A 20,965-nucleotide genomic window follows, 5' to 3' on the forward strand; every position below is an offset into this window, starting at 1 on the left:
ACATGAAAGTCGATTGAGACTGTTTTGTGGGATGTGCTGTCCCATGGGCTCATGGGACATAGAAGTATCTCAAGTAGGCCATCCATCGTTGAGTGCTTCAGAATCTGGGCGTAACGAGTAAGCCATCCGGGAATTTCTTGCATAGTCTTTTGTGAATACTGACATACAGACATATTATTCGTTGTTCGCCTACTGCTTTTTGCCAACTATATGGTAAGGAAGTATGCCATTTTGGATTCAGCTTAGGTTTTATACGTCTATGGCATTCCACTTAGACATTTTACAATTTTAACGGTCGATTTATTATTATACAAAAAAGATTTGTAATTGTTACCAATAAATGTGCATTTTGTGATGTGCTGAAACTGAACATTAATTTTTTCAACGTTGAATGTTGAGGCGTTATATGATCTTGGAAATCCTTCGCTAAAAGATATTACGGACTTGTTAGGAACAACATGATGATTTTTAGCTTGACAAATTCTGATGTAAGGATATTAGGAAGTTAATATACATAATCTAAGTTTAAGAAAGCAGTGTTTTATGTCTTTCACAACTACATTGTTATGTGTAAATTCCTTCAATTTATAAAACACAAAAAAGCAATCAAGCTTTTCAACCACAATAAAGAAAATGTGATTTGGAATACCTCATAAAATTTGTAATGTAATGTGTAAAACCTGCACACTTACACAGAGAGTTGAAAGTTTAATGCATTAGACTTCTCCGTCTAATAATCTTGCAAATTACAACCAAAGTCCTTCTGATTTGATCAGAAAGTAGCCCATATAAGTATTGCTAACAAAAGCAATTTTTTATGGTTTTAATACTTTATGTAGAATTCAACAGTAGTATTAGAGCGTCAGACATGTCCTATAAGAACTGGACAAGCAGCACTATAAATGTTGTCAAAACGTAGTAAAACTTGTGCTCCATATTTAAAGTCTACCGAAACCGTCTTTTGGGTGAAGAATATCAAAACCTATGGAAATTAAATTATTTCTCTCCACCATAGAACTCCAATCTAAACCATCCTAGCACATAACCAATCTTTGTATGTAAAGATTTTATAGGAAACACAAGAATGGCAATTTACGTCACTGACATTAACCACGGCATACTCTATGTTTGACCACATGGAGATAAAATGTTGCTGTATTTTATAGTAAAATGATCATGACAAACAACTGCTAGATTTAAGACCCAGATTTAAGATTTTATTCGGCTTTTAATAGAACCTGTTCAAAACTCACAATTTAGCAACATTATAAAATGTTAGAAAAAAAACTTAGAATAAAATTCTAAGAATTTTATAGTATCAAAGAGTGGACAAAATGGTTGTGCCTTTATATTTTCATTTTATTATATAAAGTACATAAATGCACTGTCTGCTGTACTTATTTACTTTGCAATCAGGTGTCTTGATGACAATGATATCTCTCTAACACAAACTTCGTCTTTGCGCATCCTAAAATGGCAGGTAAAGTGAGTAATAGGAAGCCGTCCAGCGCCGCACAGGTTTACTGACTCTTCCTATGACTGGTAATTTGTGAGCGTAGACACGGGGTGGAAGGGAAGTAAGAGGTGGGGTTGGAATAAAACTTGTCTGGAAGCGTCTACCCTGGCAACGGCGACCCATCTGACGTCCACCAATTATGAAAGTAAAGGCCGGAGCTCCAGCCTGAGGGAAACGGGCCTTGGGGAAAACTTCTCGGGATTGGCTTGTTGAACGACCTGCTTGTGATGAAGAAGATCTGGAACGTGAGACTGAGGATGAGGAAGATCGGGCAAATGATCTGTAAATAAGAGACCACAGGTAAGAAATGCACATGGCTCAAAATCTTTTGGAAATAATTTGTTATTATGTAAAAAGTGTAATGCAGTTATAAAATTGGAAGTGGATATATGAGGTGAAGCTTTTGTGTTTACTATGAGAAGTAATTCTGTGGACTTAATTGGGACTAAGGTAAAAACTGTCAAAATCCTCATTTGATAGTGATTATTGTAGTCTGCTGTAAACAATACTTTAGTTTAAGACAGGGGTCTCCAACGTTGAACCCCTCAGATGAGATGGAGCAGGGACCCCCTTATACTAAACATGTAAAAGAGTTATTTACTTCGAAGCAAAATTATGTCAAGTCCTTACATTAGCACTATTATTCATTTTATTGTTGAACATACATACTTTTCTTGGTATTATTTTTCTATTGTTAATATCGATTGTTATATTATTTTAAGGGATTTGCAGCATCATACATTTTCATTTTACTATGAGATGGACAGTTAAACATTTACTTATCCTGAACCTTTTTTTATTAAGGCTTCAATGAAATGACTGACCCTTTGTTAATGGCACAAAGAATATTCTAGTGGAGGTAGAGGTTGTCTCTGGATGCGAAACAAATCAGTGCAGATGTTATCCATTCTGTTGTAAAAGCAGGCCGTTTTATCAAGTTGAACACACTGCTATTTTATAATTCTGAGCTACATTGTCTTTCTCGTGGATCAGCATTGTTGAGGCTGGTACAGGAAAATTCACAAGTTCAGAAATATATGAGAATGCACTTTATTCATGCACGCATCTCCTTTCATGCTCACACTGAATTTATCGAAAGAGAGACAGAGAAGGCACTGGTTCTAAACCTACAGTCTTGAAAGACATTGGATTTAGGACCTACCAGTTTTTAATGATGCAGTTTCTTCTATCGCTTCTGCTGCCTGAATGGATGTTTATGTCCGCACGCAGGTTAATACTGCAATGTGCGGGATGAGTTTAAGGAGAACATTGCTTGTAATATTTCTGTACCCATGCTTTATATTTTTAACAAAGTTGCCTGTGATTAAACTGTAATTAGAGGACCCCTTGCAGTTCAGGACCCCTGTTGAAGACCCATGCCAACACAAAAGTTACTAACTAGCAATACGATTTTAAAAGTGGAGTCAATAACATAAGTCTCCAGATTCCTACCTCCCTGGGGCAGTAGCAGCCAGACTGGGTGGTTGTTCTGTGTGAGCGCTTTCATCTTGTCGCGGGCTGATGTTCATATTGGCAGTCAGTTGGGGCATCTTTCGTGTACTATCAAGATTGGTAGCACCACTAGCTGGCTCCTTCCTGTTATGAATTGGCTGACAGGACGATGCAGTTGGGATTCCAACTTGTGGTGGGTCAGTACTAAAACGCATAGCCAAACTGTCTCCAAAGAAAGAGTAAAGCTCACAGTACATGGCAGGAAGAGAAACAGGGGTCCAGTCCTCCCATGGGCAACCAGCTCCACCAGCATGTAAATGGCTTGCAATGCCAAGAGGGGGTTCAGAGAAGGTTTCAGGAGGAGGGCTGAGACCAGGAGAACTTTCTCTGAAACCTACTGTTCTTGCATCAGATCCTTCTAAAGCAGCACTGCCTCCTCCAGGTGCTATGGTCAGACTATGTGCCTTCATCTTCAGCAAACGTTCTACTGCAACCTTCAAGAAGAAAGGTAAGTGGTCACTGACAGATGACAGATCTTTGGCTTATTCAGAGTATTTGACAGAACGAAATCTATACTTGATGTGCTGTCTACTAAAAGTGTCAATTAACTCTATAGATATACCCATTTTTATACCCTGGAATACTTACCCTGCCGCGAAAAATTTAAGTTCTTTCATGAATTACTCGCCCTCAAGTCGTTCCGTGAACCCGTTTATCTATCCGTTTATCTACAGAGCTTGAAAAAGGATAGTTTTGAAGTGGTCTAGGAACTTTCTGCAACCAAACTTCACAGCACTAGTCAAGACATCGTAGAATTGTCCATGTCACTCCAGTGGTTCGACATTAATTATGGATAGCGACGATTTGTGCGCATACAAACAAAAGTGTAAGTTTCCAACGCACGTTCATAGTCCGTCCGCACTGCTTGACGCCTGCTCATCAGCACCAGTAGTCGGTATTTATGTTTGTTTGTGCACAAGAAAAATCCTTGTCGCTTTATATAATTAAAGCTGAACCACTGGAGTGACATGGAGTATTTCAACGATGGCTTACTCACTTTCAGCTCTTTAAAGTTTGGTTGCATTGCAGTCTATGGAAAAGTCTGAAAGCTCCCGGACCTCTTCTAAGCAATTAATTTGTGTTCTGAAGATAAATGAAGGTGCAAGGGTTGACGAACGACATGAGCTTCTGCCTGGTCAATCCTAGCATTCATCAGTTAAATATCTAAGGATAATTACTGTTGAAGGGTATAATTAATTGCCATCTGTAGCAAATCATTTTTGAAAGAAATTATGTTAATTAATATTTATCAGATTGATATGGGCAAAGCATCAGATTTTAGTTTCTGATGAGTCTTCAAGATGAGCAATCTAGCCATTCTTATACCATTGCCTATTTATCTTAAGAGCAGACTTAAATGTATCCTCGAAAGGGCAAGGCAAGCAAGCTATGAGTCTTAAGACTGTCACCCCAAATCTGATATTTGTGCATATCCAATTGGAATCGAATTTAAATGATGGATTGTCCACACAGTGTATATCAACTGTTCAGATCCGATTTGTGTGTCACATTGCACTCTCTTGTAAATATATAGAGCTGTGTTTTATTTTGCTCGACTTTTCGTTCAGGAATAGAAAATTTATAAACAGCTGGAATATTCATCGCCACCGTTTGCATAGTGTTTTGCAACCTTTTGCCTGGCCAGTTTGAAAGTTTTACATAATTTATATTGCATATAGGAATTTAAAGTCTGTTTAATATTTGACCTTTCTTTATCTCTCCTTTATCTTAAATGTGTGCTTCTCAGTGATAACAGTGCGTGTGTGCATCTATCTGTGCGCATTTGTGTGTGTGTGTGTCTGTGTAGTACGTTTGCATATTGTGTGTGTGTGAATTGTTTTGTATGTGGGTGTGTTTGAATTGGTGTGTGACCATCTTCTGTGTTTTCACCTTTTTTGTTTTTACTTGTATAACTGTATAGATTTTGCTTATAGTCAATATGTTTCATGTAAAGCTGCTTTATGACCATGAAAATTGTAAAAAAGTGCTGAATAAATAAAGTGCAGATGCAGAAAGACCAAAGACGATTGTTACAAAGGAATCAGGTATTCCTGGACACTGAAATGTGCGGAATTACGATTCCTGGTATTGTAAGAAATCATTTTGCTGAGCGTTTTGCCACCCAGGAGGGCACGCTCCAACATGCTCACGTGGAGTTCACATGGTAAAGTGATGACATAATGACTGGGTGGCAAACTACCCTCTATTGTCGGCTGCTTCTAATATGACACACCTGAATCAACTCATCTTGTTCCAAATGTTGTGGATGTCTCCCTAATTAACACACCAAGACTGAGTTCAGTAGTGTATACTTTTTCCACCTCAGATTTAGTTATTATAACCAAAAAATCTAATTAAACTTTTTATCCAATTAATCAAAATAAAATCCTTAGTTGCAGCCCTAGAACTTTAATAGGTCTATTTATCTGTAGACTAATCCAAGTCCAGAAATTTATATTAAAGTTTTATTTTGTAAGTCTATAAAATTAATAATTATGTTTCTTGTTTTGACAGAAAACCCATCAGAGAAATTGTCAGACTGGCTGATGCTCTTTGCTGTGATTTAGATATAGGGTACCCAAACGAGTTTAACTGTCCATAAAGACTTTGCGGGTATGCAGAATGAGAAGTTAAAGATCCAGTTATTATTTTGGATGATCTTTTGATAGAAATGCAATATAATATTCATAGCTATGTCGTCAGAGGTGTATAAAAAGCTTACACAATGAAGCATTGTTTTTATTTACCATAGAATGACCTATTTCTATCTACATACACCGCGGGTCCCCTTGCATGTAATTCACCATGTTTTGTCAGCCGTCGTAGGGTTTCGAAAGGGAAGTGTGGAATGAGTGGTTGGTTGCAATTCGCAACCCTGCCGCTAGATATTACCGACTTGACCTTTATGGCCCATAGTGTTGAGTCTTATAAACTAATGTGTATTGTGTAGTTCAAGTTTTTAAAAATATATAACAGATGCCTACAAAAGTATTTTACACATGCTTACAAATGTACACTAGTTTTTTTATGTTAAGTGAAAATGTGTCACTGTTGAATGATGATGTGTTTACCCATGCACTTGCACATGAATGTATGCCAAGGATTACAGACACCTTGCCACATTGTAGCCATAACTGGGAAACAGTTGTATTGTCTGTTTTATGGATATTTAATAAAAGAATAACTTGTGTGGGTTCATCTGTTATTTCAAAATCCAAATGTTTTTGCAATGTTTATTACATTTATTGTAATAATTAAACAATAATTTAGTCACAGTAAAACTAAGCCAATAACTAAACATTTATTGAACAAATGATTACTTGAATGCTTTAAGATTAAGGTAAGAAAAATGTTTACGTAGTCATGCAAGTTATCGTCGCTGAAAACTATTCAGAAACCACGAGAGCGCATTAGCCTCATATGAGTCATGTAATGAAGCGAATGTCAAGTGACGAAGGGAAAGGGGGAGTGTCACTAATTGGGTTTAAACTCGTGTTTTTTCTATGTGTTTGTGAGGAAGATGGGGGTTAGTGCGGGAGCAAATTTTTTTGTTGACTACTTTTTTCGTACTTCTTATATTCATCATGGTTAATAAAACTGAAAATGCAAGTATTACGATTAATGGAGAGTCATGAATTCCTCATTCAGCTCCTAAGCGGTTTGGTTTTAATTGTGTCGCTACAGAAACTGTAGGAAGGCCTGATGAAGGTGCGGTTTGATCTGGACCAATCAGCAGAATTAGTAGTTTAATTACCGGTTACATGAAGAGCTCCAATACTCAAGCGGTTTATTCATTTTTACAACCCAGAAATCTTGCGGAATTCTTGTTTTGAGTTTTTTTGGGAAAACATTTAAAACAAAAAAGGAGCCGATCTCTCATATGTCAAATGATGCAATGTCGTGTTTTCCTGTATCTTTGGTGTTTTACAAGTTGTTTCTGCATATATTAGACCAGTAAAATTGCAAAGATTCAAGTCTCAAACCAAAAGAGATGTTTTATCTGAAATCGGAGGCTCATCCAAACCTGCCTAAAACGCCTCGTTTAAACACACCCCCACATTTCTACGTCAGTTCATGAGAAGCATTGAAGAAAACCGCCCAAAATGTATACGTAGAGAAAAAGGCGTGTCTATAACTGCTGTAGTGTTATTGTTGCTGCCACCATGTCGTGGAGACGCTGTGTGTTTCAATACAAAGGAAAAACTACTTAGGGTGGTCTTCCAAACGAGGACACAATTAGAAATCGGTGGTTAGCGAAAATTCCAACTCCAAAATCACGAAGCCGGTTTGGCTTTACACCCAGCTAAGTTCACGTTTAGTTTTTTGGCATAAGAAGGTGGATTGGTTTTGAGCCGGTTTCGATACCATGGGTACTAAGGCTACACGGCCACTTTGCATTCTGGGATAGAGATCGCAAACCAAATCAGCTCTGAGAAAAGTGACGTATATGTTAAGCTGTGAAGCCACTCCCCATCTATCTCTCACTCCAAATTTAAGGTTAGAGGAAAAATCTTTTGCTGCCAAGTGTTTTTTGTACTGTTCATTTATTGATTATAATTCAAAACACAATTCATACGAGTTGATTAATAATTCATTAATTAGTTTTAAACATAGCATTTAAATTAATATAACTATATTCGTATAAAAACAAACTTCAACATGTAAAGCATTTTAAAGTAATGAAGCATTCATATTATATTTTGATCTTATCTATATAAAAAAAATTATTCAGTTGATTCTGCATTGATATAGTCAGTAGCTGCCTTCTCCAACTTTCACTGCAGCAGTGTTTATTCCTGGCTCGTAAAAGTTTTTTATAATGATCTTCAACAGAAAAGTGAATTGCGCTGATACTCGCGAGAAGTCAATCAAACTGATGATGCTTTCCATGTTCTGTGTGATTGGCTGTTTGCCACACGTGTCACAATGTCAGGTGCACGCGCCTCACAAACACTCTGGATCAAGCCAGAGTTGACGGAGAACGTTTAAACAAAGCGTTGTGCCACAGCTGACCCTGACCTATACCAGGTTGGGTTTGTCTGGTTTGGTCAAATCAAAACTTACTCTGCAACTGCGTGCTTGTTCACCTAACTTCGTGATATAGGTCACTGGTTGTGCACAAAGGCTGTTTCTTATAAAGTTGGAGTTGCCCCACTTTTAAGGACAGTCTGCCGCTTCTCACTCACAGCCAGTAAGTACATTTACATTATTAAAGAATTTGCAATTACTGTTCAAACGTTAGCTTTTTGTTGGTCCTACGATCACAAATGCAAAAATTGTTTTATATTGTATCCTCTGGCTGTTCTCCCCTGCAGCATGATGCTACATGAAAAAAGTAAATATAAATCATTATATTCAGTAACTATGTCCCAGCTGGATGCAACAAATGCCTTGTTTTAATATGTTTTATTGACTTTTTAGCATTGTGTCAAGACACAGCGTATAAGGCAGTTCAAGAAGTTAGCTATAGTAAGCTATTTGTTAAACTAATTATTTTTTTAAAACCTCAACAAGCTGTTACGCTCTGCTGGTACAGTTTATAAATCCGCTTGGTCAAATACGTTTTCTGGATCATATTAGGGCTTGAACTCACACATTACTTGTGACAAACCCACGCTGTGTGCTGCTTACATTTATCAAGCAGTAAAAATGTCCATTCATGCACCCACAACAAGGCATCTGTGTATGAGAGTACAATGCTGGTGGGCAATGCACAATGTCACAAAAAAATAAGAAATTTACATCCCATCCCAACAATGTGAAAAAAAATTGATCGATTGGCCATTTTACTTTCGGTTGAGGCGTTTATATGGAGTTTTTTCATTTTGGGTTGACTTAAATCGACCTGAAAAAATAAACCTGTTCAGGGTGACAAAGCTTTTGTTTGTTTCATGGGGTTTTCAATAATGACATTATGCATACATATTTATCTTAACATACTTAAAGGAAACACTATAATTACCAGAATGGCTCCATAGACTTTGTGGCCGTCTGCTTTCACTTGAGCATTGGACACGGAGTAATCATCTAACACAGCTTGTAAATTTGCCCAGTAGGCAGGCAGGTGAGGATACAGCACTCGTTCAACAGCCTGTGTCGAAAATAAAAACAGACAAACCAGTGTTACATTCAGAAGAGAAATAGAGCTTGGAAATCTATGTCATTGTGCATTGCATTCTGGGCAATGATCACCATGTTTCGCCACAGCACATACAAATCATCATAGGAAAAAAATACTACATACGTTAAACTTTTTAAAGTGGCCAGATCTCAAGACAGTTTCTGTATATCTCATGTTAATCTGGAGTACTTACAGAATAGTATCGCAGAGTCTTTAGTTTGATCACATTTATAAAAGACAGTGAAAATGACTTGTGCGCATGCTTCTTATCCCGCTCTCCTTGGTTTCCGGGAGGATTGTCCAATAAGGTACTAAGGAAAGTTGTTATGTTACGATATTTCATGTTCGAAAAAAACTTTCTGAAAAAGGCGGAGTCATAATCAACACACAAGATTATGCCAGAAAGCACATTTTGTCTAGTATTTTTGCAAGGACAGTCTTCAATGAGTTAAATAAGTCTTAGTTGAGTAGTTAAAATAGGAAGCCCATTGCCCCTTTAAGACCTGTCGCTCTATACAGGTCTAGTGTTCTTAACAGTGCTGCTGTGACTCCTGTCACTAATGTTAATCAAAGAACAAAAGAATAGAAATCAATGTGATTTGTAGCTTTATTGAGGATTATTCTACTGAGAACCTTTTTTTACTTTATACATGATTTATTTCAGGAGGACCTTGCGGGTGCTTCAGGATTTTAATATATTGTGGCATAGCGTGTTACCAATGACTTGCTTTCAAACTGTGATCCAATTGTCTTGAACTCATTAACAAGATTCTTCCGTGTAGTTCTGGGCTGATCTTTAACCTTTCTCATGATCATCTTTACCCCATTGGGGAAATCTTGCAGGGAGCTCCAGACCAAGGACAATTGATAGTTATTTTGAATGAATAATCGCACCAACAGCTGTCTCCTAACCAAGCTTCTGTCTGTAGCCTATTCAAGGTTTGTACAGGTCTACACTCTTGTCCCTGGCATCCTTTGAAACATATTTGGTCTTGGACCATGGTGGTGGAGAGGTTGAAATGCAAGATACAGATTATGTTGGAAGGCATCTTTTATATACATAAGCTGATTTAGAAGTACTTTCTTAAAGTGACAGACTAATCTGTGGTCCATATAGCACATAACCAATCTGTAGAGCTGGTTGGTAGGGGAATACTTATTTCACTGACTTAAATGCTAAATCAATTTATATCCTTTATATAAATTTCTCCCAGATTTTTTGGTTGATATTTGGTTTCTATCAGTTAAAGTAAACCTACCATAAAAATGGACCCTTAATATCTTTGTAAGCAGGCAAATTTACAAAAGCAGCAGGGATCAAATTATTATTTCCCCCACTGTATATAATGCACATTTCTTATACATTCTAGCGGATCAGAAATTATGAAACTGTAATAATAAAGACAAGAGGTGGACCGATTCATAGTTTTTGTCAATTAATGGGCCCCGATAACTTTAATTCATCAGCAAAAATCCCCACGGATAGTTTTTCCGGGTTTCGTTTGATCCAGACTCAGCAGCGAAAGCTTTACTGTGATATGGAATGAGAGAAAACAGCGACCTCTAGAGATGCACACGTGAGACTACACTATGCATGGAGCGGAATAGGCTACAATATTTGCAGAATTAAAAGTGGTAGAGCACATTGCAGTACACAGGACATGTGAACAAGTAATAATTTGCTGACTGTGTGCTGTATTAATGGAGAATAGCAGTATTTTGCCGACAAGAGTCCACTAACAATTAGTAGCACTAGGTGGGCATTTGTCAATAATAGTTATGTTTGTGTGTGTGTATGTTTGCGAGTAGCGAACCGTGACGTTTGAGCCTTGGTCCTCTGGGCACGTGTACTGTACTGTCAGCCAATGGTATGCTACTAGAATGCGCACCAAGCCTGTGTAAGCACAGGTTCAACTTCTTGGAGCATGCGCACACATCGCAGAACTGCTCCATGATCTCGAATTAATCTCACGAGACCTGGAAATCTCATGTGGAAAGAGTCCGCATTGATCCAGGAAGTCAAATATACATATATAATAGCTAACTTTTTAAAATACTATTTTCAATGTTAAATATTATTTTTATGATAGTTAAGGTCATCAAAGAGGGCATAAGGGGTTGGCTACTGGTGTGTGTGTCGTCGCAACAGAACACAGATACGGAGATTACAGAGGCAACACGATCGGCTAAAATGTTAATGTTTATATTTTGCGCAATAAATTGATAAAGTAAATCTCACAAAGTGTTCAACAGAGAGCTAGCATATCTACCTGCTACAGTAAAACTCCCCTCTGGAGTCTGCAGAGACCAAGTTTGTCAAAACGCAGTAATGGGGTTTACTGTGTTATAATCACAGTAATCCCAGACTTCTCTGTACATAGAAGCAGATGACGGCATTCATATCATAGACATATCACGTATTCATTTATAAAAGAATTCACTTTTCATTTAGAAAAATAATATTTTCAAGAATAGTAAAACTATGGTCACCAAGGCTATGTCTAATTAAAAACTGTATTATAATGTTGTAAAATATTACAATCGATCTTTGAGGTGTCATTCATTTTATGCAAGAAATATTTTAAATTATCAAATAGGGCTGTGCATTGGCAAGAACCTCTCGATATGATACACATCACCATAGATGGGTCACGATACAAAACCCTTGGTTCATCCATGCAGTAAATGAGCTGGTGTCAAAAAATGTCCTTGTTACTTTTTGGAATAAACTTTGTGTTTAAAGCACTGCAGTAGCCAAGTGACTTGGTGGATCATGACTTGGAAAGCTTACAAACAGCATTTATTTTATATAACTCATTACTCCATGACTTAATTTTAAAACCAAAGCACACCCACACATCAGCTTCGAGAGCTGGAAGCGTTCTTATATTTTTCACCATGTTCGCTTTCACTTACTTCAATGCTATTTTACTTATTTTTTTATTGAATCAAAACATAACATTATGTAAATCATTGATATATTGTTATCAGCAGGTACTGCCCACCCAGTTATCAGCAACATCCAATATTGTTTGATCTCTAATAAATACTAATGACAAGGCCACATTTGGTCATGATGTTTATTTTCATTATGTTGCACTTTCAATGTTAGGTTGTTTCTAAACTGCAAAGCGGAAAATTGCGCTTCAATTCAGATCCGTTTTCCACTCAGGTCATGAGAGCAGATATAGCATTCTAATGTGTTTTTAACATTAAAACAAACATTTAAACATCTACCTCCACAATTTCCCAGTGTCGGTGTCCTAAAGTCCCAGAATGCATTGTGTTGCTGACATCACGTTCCCATTCTCTATTGTCACAAACCCGTGTAAAAACCTGTGTAACATTAAATTGTGTTTGTATTGCTGGGACTTTACCTTCCAGCCGAGAGCATGCAGACCCACTACAGCTCCATAGTGGGAACAGAGAGGTCTAACAGGATCAGAAAGAACTTTTTGCAGAGAAAGCAAGATCTGATGGTACAGCCCACTCACAAGATCCCCATGTGTCCTAAAAGTCAGAATGGGGAGTGCTTATCAATGTTTATTCTCAAAAATGATTACAGCAAACAGGGTTTTGAATTTGTAACGCGTTAAAAGTTGTATGATTTCTGTAAGCACAGTAAAGTCTCTGTAAAAGTAAAAAAGCACTGACCGGAGAAAACACAGGTGTAGTTCATTACATTTACTATGGACAAGTTTGACAACAAATTGTTGTTTTATCCTTTGAAACCTAACAAACGTGCCTAAAAGTAGTGTGTAGCCTACCGCGTTGTTTAGCTTAGCATATTTCCCAACATTAACTATATAGAAATTAGCTTTCCGGATGAGTGACATTTTGATTAGGATGTCTGCTTAAAAGCGAGCTGGCTATTTAGTACAGTTTTAAGTTTTGAAACAATCTCTATATACCAGAAGATGTGGCTCAAAAGCAGGGCAGCGTAGTCTCTCAGGGTCCAGTGGTCATTGAGAGGATTGATTGAGGCAGCTAGAGGCTCCAAGATGCAATACATGACACTGGACACCAAACTACGTACATATGAGCCCAGGTACAGATACGGGTTCTGCACCAAACTTTTTACCATATGTAAAAGTCTGTTTAACTGGTCCAGGTCATGACTTACTGACTTAACCTGAAAAAGCAAAGAGCACAATAGAAATTATAAAAAGAACCATTCTTACGACTTAACTTAGATATCCATAGATTTAATGAAAAAATACTACGAAAAAAACAGCATTATATAAGCTAAAATGTATACACTTAAAATTAAAAACATGTACTTCTTGAACAAAACTGTCATACCCCACTGATGACATATACAAAGTATGGCAGGAGGGCAGCAATCTTTGAATTGTACTGAAGATCTAGCAGAGCTACCTAGTGAAAAAAGATTTCAGTAAGAGAACGCAAACTGTTCTTGTCTGGAATATAAAGTACAGATGCACTGATATGTAAATTTTATTTTACTATAATATATCTGCCTAAATTGTATTATCGGCCGAAACCGCTAGCATTAAAAATGCTCATTTATCGGGCGATACTGATATGATGGATAATTTATCATCCATCAATGATAGAAAGTGTATATTTGAATGCTGTAAGTTTCAGATTAGTGGTAAAGTGAATAAAAGAGTACCTTCATGAGATGTGGGTCCTCTCCTAAAATGGCTCGAGTTAATTGTTGGTAATACTTAAGCAGGTCATCTGATAGAGACTGAACAGCAGTAGGTACTAAAGAACAGAAGAACAGAAGTGTTCAGTGTCTAATGCCAACACCAAATCTGGCTGGCCAATATATTAAACAATAACATTATTTCAGGAATTATTTTAATGTGCCTTTTATGATGGTTTGTCTAATTTTTCGTGCTTAAAGGAGGTCTGGGACCGACCAGCCCAAGCCCCTTTTAATTCTGACACTGGACTTAAGGTTCAAGAAGGTTTACCTGTGGCTTGAGGTTCAAGGTTGCCTTTCCCATCAAGATATGATACATGTACTGCAAGTGAGACAAAACATACAACAGAAAACTAGTTTTTTTATAATGCAATATATTTACATTAATGCATTTGGCTGATGATTGTATATATGAAGCAATTTGCAATGCATTCCATTTGTACTATTTAAGTCTGTCACTGGGAATCAAACGTATTAACTCTGTCTGCACTAAGGTGGCAGAACCGCAAACTAATAACAAATCTCAAAACGCAAAATAAAAAAATCCAAAATCACAATAATAAATCTGAAAAAGCAAAAACAAAATAGCAAACAATTAAACACCACAACAATTAGGGAAACAAAATAAGTCAGAAAACACAACCACAAATCAGAAAACACAACAACAAAACAATCAAACAGGAAAAGGTAGGTCTCCTGTTGGAATGGAATAGCTACTGCTGATTGGATGAAATTCTTGTCAATTAAATATCCAGGAAGTTCACTATGAGGAAGGACAATCATATGTGATACCAGTGTTTCCCCAACCATTACTTTAGGTGCCCCAAGATTTTAGCTGTGTCTCTGCTGGTTATGGTTAGAGAGTTGCTGACAACATGATGCTATAATTTTTTTTCCCTTAATAAACATTTCCCTGAATACATGCATTTGACGCATGCGCATTGAGTTGTTCTGCAACTGCACATCTCTGCCTCCGCTGTGTGGCTTTATATTAGGGGTGTGACGAGACACTTATCCCACAAGTCAGGATGAGACACTAGACTAGTTCATGATAACGAGACGAGTATTTTAGACTTTTTAAAAGAAATCCTCGATGATGAAATACAGTTCATCCGGAATGTAATCACAGCGCTTCACTTTTTCCACATTTTGTCTTGTTTCAGCCTTATTCCAAAATGGATTCAATTAATTATTTTCCTCAAAATTCTACAAACAATACCCCATAATGACAATGTGAAAGAAGTTTGTTTGAAATCTTTGCAATTTTATTAAAAATAAAAACGACACAAGCACATGTACATAAGTATTCACAGCCTTTGCCATGACACTCAAAATTGAGCTCAGGTGCATCCTGTTTCCAGTGATCTTACTTTAGATGTTTCTAAAACTTGATTGGAGTCCACCTGTGTTAAATTCAGTTGATTGGACATGATTTGGAAAGGCACACACCTGTCTTTATAAGGTCCCACAGTTAACAGTGCATGTCAGAGAACAAACAAAGCCATGAAGTCCAAGGAATTGGCTGTAGACTGCCGAGATAGGATTGTATCGAGGTAAAGATCTGGGGAAGGGTACAGAACATTTTCTGCAGAATTGAAGGTCCCAATGAGCACAGTGGCCTCCATCATCCGTAAATTGAAGAAGTTTGGAACTATCAGGCCTCTTCCTGGATCTGTCCGCCCGGCCAAACTGAGCGATGGGAGAGAATGGCCTTAGTCAGGGATGTGACCAAGAACCCAATGGTCAACCTGACAAAGCTCCAGCATGTCTCTGTGGAGAGAGGAGAACCTTCCAGAAGAACAACCATCTCTGCAGCACCCCACCAATCAGGCCTGTATGGCATGATAGCCAAGACAACAAAGGCTACAGGAAAACTCTGTGAATGTCCTTGAGTGGCCCAGCCAGAGCCCAGACTTGAACCTGATTGAGCATCTCTGGAGCGATCTGAAAATGGCTGTGCACCGACACTCCCCATCCAACCTGATGGAGCTTGAGAGATCTTGCGAAGACGAATGGGAGAAACTGCCCAAAAATAGGTGTGACAAGCTTGTAGCATCATACTCAAAGACTTGAGGCTGTAATTGGTGTCAAAGGTGCTTCAACAAAGTATTGAGCAAAGACTGTGAATACTTATGTACATGTGTTTTATTTGCAAAGATTTCAAACAAACTTTCACCCTGTTATTATGTGGGTTTTTTGGTAGAATTCTGAGGAAAATAATGACTTGAATCCATTTTGGAATAAGGCTGTAACATGACAAAATGTGGAAAGTGTTGTGAATACTTTCCGGATGCACTGTATATTGGGGAAAACAGCCTCTTATTAACACAAAATGCAACTTGTAATTTTTTTCAACAAATTAAACCTCTTTTATTGTTTATTACTACATCATATAATTCATTATGTAAACACTGCAAAATGTTCTCACAAACTCAACTGACAGGCAGTAATTGCACAAAAATTATGCTTTTTTTCTTGCTGTTTACAAAAGTTGCTGTTTATATGGGTCTATACTACATCTAATGGTTATACCTAGTATTACATTTTCTATTTATTTCCCGCAGCAGCAACAATCTGCCTCTATGTATTGAATTGTAAATACCAGAAGGGAAATTAGTAAAAAAAATTAATTGTATATAGTTTTAGATAATTACTTTTGTTATTATACTTATTATGATCCCCAATTATTACTGACTTGCCTATAACAATGTTTAAAATGCTGCAATCTCGAATGTCAGTCGTTTCATCAACCACAACATAAATTTTCTAACCACTGATCTTGTTCAGTACGGCTTCCATGTGTGTGTTGCTCAAAGACGTGAGGTAAGTGGGTTTGACAAAGGATGCTTTAATTTTGAGGCAACGATCCTCCTTGCTTGCACTCCTTTATGAGAAAACATTTTTCAGTTTTTTGGAAGACTTCACAGTCTCAGATGGTCTCTTCGAAATGATCGTCTCAACTTTGAATAAATGTTTATAAATATGGCTTAATTCCGCGCCTTACTAACGTAACGTCATCACACATATACGGCGCCTCATACAAACAGGGAATATGCATTTCTGTCATTTTATTTGTCAGTTAATGAAACCATGGCAAAGAACAGGTATTTGTAAATGGGTTATAATGGGTATTGAAAATGATTTAATCCAAAATTTGCCAAATTCTGTGACAATCCGTGTTATACAGTAAATTCCGTTTTTATGTCTGGATTCCGCAATTCCGTCTGTGTTTTCTGCATAGCGGAAATCATAGGGCCCTACATCTGAAAAAAATTAATTAAGGAGCCATTGGCTCCTATGGAGGAAAAACCAGGCGCCAAATAGTTTTTTTAAGAGTCACATAACATGAATTTTTCACCTACTTTGTTATCCTGTTGTATGTACATCTTCCCCATCATTTTTTTCTCACATTAAGTTTTTAGTCAAGTTGTTTTTTTCTCATAAGCAAGTACATACGGAATCTGCAGACTTTTCATGTTAATTCTGCACAACAATTTGTGAAAAATCATCAGAATTCTGTGGAAAACTATAAAATGTGTCCACCAAATATAATTGTGTGTAAATGTGTTCAATAATGTGTCTATACTATATATTTTAATGTAGTTGATAGCAGATTTGGTTCTGCTAATTTAAAAAGAGGCAGATCAACTTTTTTTATTTATGCTAGTACGACTGTTTAAACTCTGAATACACCAGACCAAATTTGTACACTGAATTCATTTTAACCAACAGAAAAAGGTGCATGTCAAGACCATATTAATATATTATACTGTATGAACAAGTAAACATTTTATTGCTTATAGAGTTTGAAGCAAAAAGAAAGGGGTTGTGTTAATACGTTATGTTGATTTTAGATTGTGTTATGAACATTGTGAAAAATGTTATTATTGCAATGTAAAGATAACTTCAAATAAAACATAGAGAATTTGCATATCGTTTGTTCTCGCATCGAACGGATTTGAAATTATCCAGTACTGTCTCAAGTAATAAATTACGTTCCCTGAACTTCTCTGTGGTTAATTTAGTTTGAAACTTACCAAGCTTCTGTCTGTAGCCTGTTCAAGGTTTATGCAGGTCTACAATCTTGTCCCTGGCATCCTTTGAAACCTATTTAGTCTTGACCATGGTCGTGGTGAAGTTGAAATGGACCACAGCACAAATCAGAGAGCTACGCTGAACCCAGCGGCCAGCGCATTGTGCGTCCTTTGTGAAAAACACAATGCGCGAGGGTTGAAACAGTCCATCTAGGGCGTGTTTACTTACATAGCACATAGAGAAATGGTGGGAAAGTAGCGCTCCGGGAAAATCATGTTGTCTTTATAAATGGTCAGGCTGTTCACTGTATCTCAAAGCCTACATACTTTGTGCTGTTTTTAGTGTGTTCTGTACAATAATGACAACAGGCCATTTGTGTGAGGATATAGACACATCGGATCTTGTACCACAAGATATCGTCACAGCCCTACTTTATATTGTTCTATTTTTGCAGTTTTACAAACAAAACCATAGCAAAGAAGGGGTCCACACATAGGCCGAGACGTGCAGCAACGTATCATGTTGCCACATCGCACGCGTCAGTTTTGCATATTCACATCATTGTTTTAGGCTTAAATTGCATCATGCTGTCAATCGCTCTCTCACCATAACCCGCAGAGACACAGATAAAGGTACATATCATGTTATATGCTAATATTGTATACATCACGTAAGGGGAAAACAATCATGGATGGTACACAGGCATACCTGTTGCATTACCACCAATGCTGCTCAGTGCTCATGCGACGTGAAGGCTCGGATCATGCATCCAGTGTGAAACATATACTCCTAATGCAAGATGAGCCAATTTGACCTTTATTAACAAAATGTGCCATTTGTGTTTTCTGACCCGTGGTTGTGTTTTCTGGCATGTCATTGTTTTTTCTGGTTTCCTATTTTCATTTTAGATTTGATATTGCGTTTTGTAATTTTTCTTTTAGATTTGTTGTTTTGCTTTGCACTTCATAGCCACCGTACTGCACTGTTAGCACAACGCTCAACCTGGGCTGCCAACCCTCACACATTTGCCACACATCCCTTTTCTCTCACAGGATCGCACCCGTCATTTTTTTCTGTGGTGTATAAATAACATTTGTGATAGAACTGCCTAAAAGCCTATCTGTAGTTTTTGGTGCTGCAAACTCTTTCCTCAGCGGTGTAGCAGTGGACCTCAATGTTAAAATAAGGTGGCCATTGGCCAATCAAATGTAAGAAGTTACTGTTACCGCTATCCCATACCCTCTGCAGTTCCTCCACAACATAAGTGGGCCTAAAAATCTCACTCCAAGTTAAAAATTTGCAGCTGATCTTTGAGCAACTTTCATCAATATGTATGTTGACACCTGCCCTACCTCGAACCATCGTCTCTGCACAGCCTTTGGGGATGTTGGTAGCAAGTGCCAATTCCACCAGGTTTATCTCCCGATCCTCTACAAAGAAAAGTTCACATTCCTTTAATGGACGGAACGGTAAGGCGTCTTGAGCACCGTAGCCACAAATGCTCTAGAACACACACAACAGACTTCATGTTATTCTCAAAGCGTTATTTTGTAACAGACAACAGCTCGTCATGAATTACCATACACATACATTACTCATGAATATGCACACTAATAGTTGATACCTCAGTATTGCTGCACCGCAACGCTCTATTGAAGTCTTCTACGCTCAGCTTTTTTCTTTTAGCATGTCTCATGAACTGTGAGCTGTTCTGTTGTGGCGCAGAGAAAAAGTAAGGCTTTAGTTGATACGGTTTGATACTTTGATAAGTAAGGCTTTAGTTGATACAGTGTGATAACAATGCAACAAACAGACATAATGCTTCAAACACGAATGTACAAATTTGTTAAAACCTGTGTTGCTTCCCTGAGACGATAACACACATCCTCGGCCAGCAGAGCAGCGACCTCCTCGCTGAGCTCCACGCCAGTGCTCTCAGCCATCAGTTTAATGGATTCTCGGGGCACCTCCACGAAGCGCCGTTCTTCCCTTTCCGTCATCTTCGTTTACCGGGAAAAGGCACTCAGTTTGAGATCGGATTATACGAAAGGTTTAACTTTAAATCTAAAGCAACATTACATTATAAATAAAAAGGCGTACAAATATGCACACGTTAAACAGTTTAGGCTTAAATATACGATTTAAGTCTATGGCGGCTGAATTTACACTACGTCCGACAGAAACATTCAGTTGTCCAGACTACCACTGTTACACACAAATTTAGATGGTCAATAAAGCAGCATCATACCTCACGTGACACGCAAAACCGGAAAACAAGTCTCGCTTCCGGTTAAAGTCTTGATAACTTGATAAAAAATGTCTTCTCACATACAGTTGAATATTAAAATAGAATAAAACATGATATAGCTGATAGTTTAAAAAGCCTACTGTTGTCAACACTTTCCCACAAGGCTTATGGCTAGAAGAGATATAGCTACCTCCACTGGGCATGCGCACTTAATAGCGCGCATTTTTGTCACAACAGTTAATTACTGTTTTGTTTTGTTGTACGGTTAGATTTGGGGTTGGGTAATGTGTATGAGTCAGCTAATACAATTTGTTGCAATTTTACGGCGAGATTTCCCATCACTTCCGGCCGTATTTTTTTTATTGGTTAAAACAATATACAAATAATAACAGTCAAAAACAGACAAGAATAAACAAAAAAAATCAGAAAGGGGAATTCATGCAACTTTAACATATTGATAAATTATGAGAATTACATGACACTAAAAATAGGAAAAGAATTACAAACAGATAATGTTTTAAGGCCTTTCTGTTCTCAGACAACTTAATAGAAAATAGGTATTTTTCAAGTTCTTTCAAAGAAATGAAAAAAAGAGGTTTCACATTTAAATATTTAGATTTATGAATATGAAACTTTGCTAGTAAAAAGATCAGATTAATTACATACAAATTACCTTTTTTAGATTGATTATAATCTACAAAACCTAGGACATCCTTCCAATACAACACACATTCATTATAGATTTCAGACCTAATAAAACGTAAAACATCTTGCCAAAACATTTTGGTAAATGGACAGTAATCAAAAAAGATGAACTACAGATTCATCAGAGTTGTCACAGAAAGAACAACTGGAGGAAAT

General features: G+C 37.3%; 1 protein-coding gene across 3 annotated transcripts; it reads right to left on the bottom strand.

The window, feature by feature from the left end:
• Positions 1 to 1,192: 1,192 nt before the first annotated feature.
• On the bottom strand, positions 1,193 to 20,309 carry taf6l (TAF6-like RNA polymerase II, p300/CBP-associated factor (PCAF)-associated factor). Of its 3 annotated transcripts, XM_079457748.1 has the most exons (12): positions 20,105 to 20,309; positions 19,710 to 19,856; positions 19,481 to 19,567; positions 19,209 to 19,359; positions 14,093 to 14,143; positions 13,786 to 13,880; positions 13,452 to 13,526; positions 13,061 to 13,281; positions 12,527 to 12,659; positions 8,991 to 9,119; positions 2,969 to 3,462; positions 1,193 to 1,796 (listed from the first exon to the last, which is right to left on the bottom strand). In XM_079457748.1, the coding sequence occupies exons 2-12, from the start codon at positions 19,854 to 19,856 to the stop codon at positions 1,469 to 1,471; spliced, it is 1,911 nt and encodes a 636-aa protein (XP_079313874.1). In that variant the 5' UTR covers positions 20,105 to 20,309; the 3' UTR covers positions 1,193 to 1,468. The 3 variants fall into 3 exon arrangements, with proteins under 3 accessions (XP_079313874.1, XP_079313873.1, XP_079313875.1); XM_079457747.1 differs by having other exon boundaries at positions 19,710 to 20,111; XM_079457749.1 differs by lacking the exons at positions 19,710 to 19,856; positions 20,105 to 20,309 and having other exon boundaries at positions 19,209 to 19,286; positions 19,481 to 19,514.
• Between the last annotated feature and the right edge of the window lie 656 nt (positions 20,310 to 20,965).

The sequence above is a fragment of the Barbatula barbatula genome, assembly GCF_947034865.1.
Source record: "Barbatula barbatula genome assembly, chromosome: 1".
NCBI lineage: Eukaryota > Metazoa > Chordata > Actinopteri > Cypriniformes > Nemacheilidae > Barbatula > Barbatula barbatula.

Bases quoted from the DNA above. Each gene is read 5' to 3' on its own strand.
- taf6l (XM_079457748.1), bottom strand. From the start codon at position 19,856: ATGACGGAAAGGGAAGAACGGCGCTTCGTGGAGGTGCCCCGAGAATCC. The intron at 14,144-19,208 runs GTAGGGCAGGTG...TCTCACTTGCAG, and splicing joins TGCAGAGACGATGGTTCGAG to TACATGTATCATATCTTGAT. The intron at 9,120-12,526 runs GTAAAGTCCCAG...TTTTCGACACAG, and splicing joins TGCATGCTCTCGGCTGGAAG to GCTGTTGAACGAGTGCTGTA.